We start from the raw sequence: 6217 nt of genomic DNA, 5'->3' as shown, positions 1-6217 counted from the left end.
GCAACATGCTGAGGTGTTTGGACATCATCTGTGGATAACTGAAGGCATTAGGCCAGTCTCACTCTGTAATTAGCAACCATTCTGTGACCATGAGGAAAGCCAGGGGCCTTTCAGATCAGACCAAGATTCCAAACTGCCTTGTCAGCAGATAGCCTTGAGTGTGGGGCTTCAGAAGAAAGGGGTTGGGTGGGGCTGAGTTTTATAATAGCCTTTTCTACTACAGACAATTTTAAAATGGAAGCTACCTGCAACTTAGAGAAGAGACACTTTTTGAAAAGGAAGAATTTAGAGTTAAATCTATCCTTATATCTCTTTTTTATGGTGAAGTGAAAGTTGCTCAGTTGTGTCCGACTCTGTGACCCCATGGACTATACAGTCCATGGAATTCTCCAGGCCAGAATACTGGAGTGGGTAGCTTTTCCCTTCTCCAGGGCATCTTCCCAACCCAGGGATCAAACCCAGGTCTCCCACATTGCAGGCAGATTCTTTACCAACTGAGCTATCAGGAAAGCCCAAGAATACTGGAGTGGGTAGCCTATCCCTTCTCCAGCAGATTTTCCCAAGCCAGGAATCCAACTGGGGTCTCCTGAATTGCAGGCAGATTCTTTACCAACTGAGCTATGAGGTGATATAGCCAAAAGTATCAGAAGTAGAATGGATGAGACCCTGTGTGTCCTGTATCTAAGACCAGGACTTTTTTTTTATATATATATAATTTGCAGTTAAGTTATCCAAGTCAAGAGGAGCTTATCATCGAACTTGTGCCAATTTGTTTATTCAGCATCACTTATTCACTCTCCTCTATAAACCTGGTTTTAGAGACTGAGGATTCGTGTATGACAAGTACCTGTCCTAGAGGAGCCCAAATCAAAGGTGAGGATATCAGGTGAGGAGGCTCTCATGGCTCTGAGGACTGACAGCATGTTGAGGGAAACAGGACCGTGTAGCTCAACGGGAAAACACAGTCACAAGGATAGCCTTGCCACAGCCCTTGCCTGTCACACCAATTCCATCTCCTCAACAGTACTATTCCAACAATCCCTACCTTTGTGGATCTCACACACAATGCTGTTTCCCATCTTCATGCCTTTGCTAGTGCTTCTCCTTCCCAATGCCCTGAGATGCAGTCTGTCCCTTTTTTAACCCTCCTTCACCAGGTTAGTGCCTGCTTTTTCATCATCTAAGATCCTCCTGACTCCCATGCTGGTTAAGTTCTGCCATCTGTGCTCCTGGGATGCCCCTTCCATAAAATGATTACTCGTTTACCACATCAGTTCAGTTGAGTTCAGTCACTCAGTCGTGTCCGATTCTTTGCGACTTCATGGACTGCAGCACTCCAAGCCGCCCTGTCCATCGCCAGCTCCCGGAGTTTGCCCAAATTCATGTCCATTGAGTCAGTGATGCCATCCAACCATCTCATCCTCTGTCGTATCCTTCTCCTCCCACCTTCAATCTTTCCCAGCATCAGGGTCGTTTCAAATGAGTCAGTTCTTCGCATCAGGTGGCCAAAGTATTGGAGTTTCAGCTTCAATGTCAGTCCTTCCAATGAACACCCAGGACTGATCTCCTTTACGATGGACTGGTTGGATCTCCTTGCAGTCCAGGGGACTCTCAAAAGTCTTCTCCAACACCACAGTTCAAAAGCATCAATTCTTATGCACTCAGCTTTCTTAATAGTCCAACTCTCACATCCATACATGACCACTGGAAAAACCATAGCCTTGACTACACGGACCTTTGTTGACAAAGTAATGTCTCTGCTTTTTAATATGCTGTCTAGGTTGGTCATATCTTTCCTTCCAAGGAGTAAGCGTCTTTTAATTTCATGGCTGCAGTCACCATCTGCAGTGATTTTGGAGCCCAGAAAAATAAAGTCAGCCACTGTTTCCACTGTTTCCCCATCTATTTGCCATGAAGTGATGGGACAGATGCCATGATCTTAGTTTTCTGAGTGTTGAGCTTTAAGCCAACTTTTTCACTCTCCACTTTCACTTTCATCACAAGGTTCTTTAGTTCCTCTTCACTTTCTGCCATAAAGGTGGTGTCATCTGCATATCTGTGGTTATTGGTATTTCTCCCAGCAATCTGGATTCCAGCTTGTGCTTCATCCAGCCCAGCGTTTCTCATGATGTACTCTGCATATAAGTTAAATAAGCAGGGTGACAATATACAGCCTTGACGAACTCCTTTTCTTATTTGGAGCAGTCTGTTGTTCCATGTCCGGTTCTAACTGTTGCTTCTTGACCTGCATACAGATTTCTCAAGAGGCAGGTCAGATTGTTTGGTATTCCCATCTCTTTCAGAATTTTCCACAGTTTGTTGTGATCCACACAGTCAAAGGCTTAGGCATAGTCAATAAAGCAGAAATAGATGTTTTTCTGGAACTCTCTTGCTTTTTCCATGGTCCAACAGATGTTGGCAATTTGATTTCTGGTTCCTCTGCCTTTTGTAAATCCAGCTTGAACATGGTTCACATACTGTTGAAGCCTGGCTTGGAGAATTTTGAGCGTTACTTTACCAGTGTGTGAGATGAGTGCAATTGTGCGGTAGTTTGAGCATTCTTTGGCATTGCCTTTCTTTGGGATTGGAATGAAAACTGACCTTTTCCTGCCCTGTGGCCACTGCTGAGTTTTCCAAATTTGCTGGCATATTGAGTGCAGCACTTTCACAGTGTCCTCTTTTAGGACTTGAAATAGCTCAACCAGATTCCATCACTTCTACTAGCTTTGTTCGTAGTGATGCTTCCTAAGGTCCTCTTGACTTCACATTCCAAGATGCCTGGTTCGGGTGAATGATCACACCATCGTGATCATCTGGGTTGTGAAGATCTTTTTGTACAGTTCTTCTATGTATTCTTGCCACCTCTTCTTAATATCTTCTGCTTCTATTAAGCCCATACTGCTGGGAGCCGGCATATTGCATATTGAGTGCATATTGCATATTGACTGCAGCACTTTCCACAGCATCATCTTTCAGGATCTGGAATAGCTCAACTGGAATTCTATCACTGCCGGGAGCCAGCGTGAGGAGCTCCACCCATGACAAAGGTCATGAGGAAGGAGGCTCGGCATACGCAAAGGCGGGATCGAGCCTCAGGAGTCCCCCTGGAAATTCTCGAGCATCTACCCCCCAATACCAGAGTCTGCCTACTTTCTGCTTTGTGCTTTCACCTACACCTCTGACTTTACGGGGGGCTGTCCCCCACTACCTCTTTCTGAAAAAAGAGTTAACTTACAGCTCCAGTTAATAAAGTTCCTGGGTGTGATAGTGTTTCAACCTACAAATTCCTTTGGAAGTCCTCTAGCCTGCTTGAATAGGTTTTTCTGGCCACATGTGATTGCTCAGAGCCTCCCAACTGTGAGAGGCATGAGATGTTCTAAACTGTCTAAATACAGATTCCTTTGAGCAGTTAAAAGATTGATTAGAAATTGTATTGGTGAAGGGATTTTCACTTGTTGGGCCAATGTTTGCTGCTAAGTTTCCATATCCCTTACCTGCTGCGTCCCTGTCAGTGTATTGATTAATATAATTGGTGTAAGTAGTAGCTTTAATGTTTGTAACCTGGGACCCTTGAGTTAATTCTTTTTCTTGTTATAGCTCACCACACCTTTGCTCTGTTGGAATGCAACTTTATCTAATGCTTTTGGAGGGTGGTTCCTGACCAATCACCTTTAGAGAAAAATAAGTTTTCTGAAGAAAGGGTCTTAAAATGTTAACAGGCCTCCGGGCCAGAAGATGATGCAAATCACCTAAGCTTTTGCATATGATAAGTTTGCAGGAAGAAAGCCTGGCTTGCTGCATGACTCTACCCCTTCCCCCATTATCTTCTATGAATAACTTAAGGTATAAAAACTACTTTGGAAAATAAAGTGCGGGCCTTGTTCACCAAAACTTGGTCTCCCCATGTCGTTCTTTCTCTCACCTTCTGGCTGAATTATTCAGCCTCTTTTCTCCACTGAATTTCCTCACTGAGCTATCCTTATTCTATTACTCTTTATATCCTTAATTAAAGTTTAATTAAGCAGTTGTTTCCTGATCCTCGCCGACGCCGTCCCCGCTTCGAATTCCCTGGATCCACCGGGGCTGGACCCTGGCACCATTCCATTTCTGTCCTTAATTGAGCCCATCTTTGCATGAAATGTTCCCTTAGTATCTCTAATTTTCCTGAAGAGATCTCTAGTCTTTCCCATTCTATTGTTTTCCTCTATTTCTTTGCACTGATCACTGAGGAAGGCTTTCTTATCTCTCCTTGTTATTCTTTGGAACTCTGCATTCAAATGGGTATATCTTTACTTTTCTCCTTTGTTTTTCATTTCTCTTCTTTTCACAGCTATTTGTAAGGCCTCCTCAGACAGCCATTTTGCTTTTGTGCATTTTTTTTTTCTTCCGGATGGTCTTGAACCCTGTCTCCTATACAATGTCATGAAGCTCTGCCCATTGTTCTTCAGACACTCTGTCTATCAGATCTAGTCCCTTAAATCTATTTCCCACTTCCACTGTATAATCATAAGGGATTTGACTATGCCAAAGCCTTTGACTGTGTGGATCACAATAAACTGTGGAAAATTCTGAAAGAGATGGGAATACCAGACCACCTGACCTGCCTCTTGAGAAACCTGTATGCAGGTCAGGAAGCAACAGTTAGAACTGGACATGGAATAACAGACTGGTTCCAAACAGGAAAAGGAGTATGTCAAGGCTGTGTATTGTCACCCTGCTTATTTAACTTATATGCAGAGTACATCATGAGAAACGCTGGGCTGGATGAAGCACAAGCTGGAATCCAGATTGCTGGGAGAAATACCAATAACCACAGATAAGCAGATGACACCACCCTTATGGCAGAAAGTGAAGAAGAACTAAAGAACCTTGTGATGAAAGTGAAAGAGGAGAGTGAAAAAGTTGGCTTAAAGCTCAACATTCAGAAAACTGAGATCATGGCATCCAGGCCCATCACTTCATGGCAAATAGATGAAGAAACAGTGGAAACAGTGGCTGACTTTATTTTTTGATGCTCCAAAATCACTGCAGATGGTGATTGCAGCCACGAAATTAAAAGACGCTTACTGCTTGGCAGAAAAGTTATGATCAACCTAGACAGCATATTAAAAAGCAGAGAGAGAAGGCAGCGGTGGTGGCAACGACAACGGCCGCTCTGGAGGCCGCAGTCCCGGTCCTGGCTTCGGCCCCAGCCCCACCATGGTGACGCTCGCTGAGCTGCTGGTGCTCCTGGCCGCCCTCCTGGCCACGGCCTCGGGCTACTTCATCAGCATTGACGCGCATGCCGAGGAGTGCTTCAAGTGGGTCACCTTGGGCACCAAGATGGGCCTCATCTTCGAGGTGGCCGAGGACGGCTTCCTGGACATCAACGTGGAGATTACAGGACCTGATAATAAAGGAATTTGTAAAGGAGACCGGGAGTCCAGTGGGAAATACACATTTGCTGCTCACATGGATGGAACATATAAGTTTTGTTTTAGCAATAGGATGTATACCATGACTCCAAAGATAGTGATGTTCACCATTGATACTGGGGAAGTCCCCAGAGGACAAGACATGGAAACAGAAGCTCACCAGAACAAGCTAGAAGAAATGATTAATGAGCTCGCAGTGGCGATGACAGCTGTGAAGCATGGAGAGGAATACACGGAAGTTCGAGAGAGAATACACAGAGCAGTCAATGGCAACACAAACAGCAGAGTGGTCCTTTGGGCCTTCTCTGAAGCTCTTGCTCTAGTTGCCATGACATTGGGACAGATCTACTACCTGAAGAGATTCTTCAAAGTCCGGAGGGTTGTTTAAAAGCCTTTTCCCCATAATCCCAAATTCATAATTCACTGTTTACCAAACATCTTGGTCATAATAATGTCATTAGTTTCTATGTTTTTATTTTCTGAACTGTATCTTCACAGCTTGTTTATTTGTGATTAATAGATATTGGGGGAAAACACTTTTTTAGGAAAGCTATAGTGAAAATTTGACATTTGATTGGCATAAATTCATATTTGAATTCTGCCTCCATTATACAGGCCCTCCCCAAACTCAAACACTGTAAGCCAAATATAGGTGTAGAGTCCTTAGGTTTCTTTCCTTTTATTTTCATTATAAAATACAGTTTGTTCAGGATAGTACTTTACTAAAATGACTGTCTTCTTGGGATCCCTTATCCTGCAGTTCAGGTCACTAGAAAGATTCATTTTGTTGAGAAACAACAATC

General features: G+C 43.8%; 1 protein-coding gene across 1 annotated transcript; it reads left to right on the top strand.

The window, feature by feature from the left end:
* Positions 1-5129: 5129 nt before the first annotated feature.
* Positions 5130-5811, top strand: LOC129644859 (transmembrane emp24 domain-containing protein 2-like). Its single transcript, XM_055570296.1, has one exon. The coding sequence runs from the start codon at positions 5200-5202 to the stop codon at positions 5800-5802; it is 603 nt and encodes a 200-aa protein (XP_055426271.1). The 5' UTR covers positions 5130-5199; the 3' UTR covers positions 5803-5811.
* Positions 5812-6217: the final 406 nt, after the last annotated feature.

The sequence above is a fragment of the Bubalus kerabau genome, chromosome 2 (assembly GCF_029407905.1).
Source record: "Bubalus kerabau isolate K-KA32 ecotype Philippines breed swamp buffalo chromosome 2, PCC_UOA_SB_1v2, whole genome shotgun sequence".
NCBI lineage: Eukaryota > Metazoa > Chordata > Mammalia > Artiodactyla > Bovidae > Bubalus > Bubalus kerabau.
The sequence above is the reverse complement of the archived record's forward strand: the minus strand, read 5'-3'. Positions and strand labels throughout refer to the sequence as shown.

What these genes read in the sequence shown, in the direction of transcription:
- LOC129644859 (XM_055570296.1), top strand. Translation starts at nt 5,200, where the DNA reads ATGGTGACGCTCGCTGAGCTGCTGGTGCTCCTGGCCGCCCTCCTGGCC.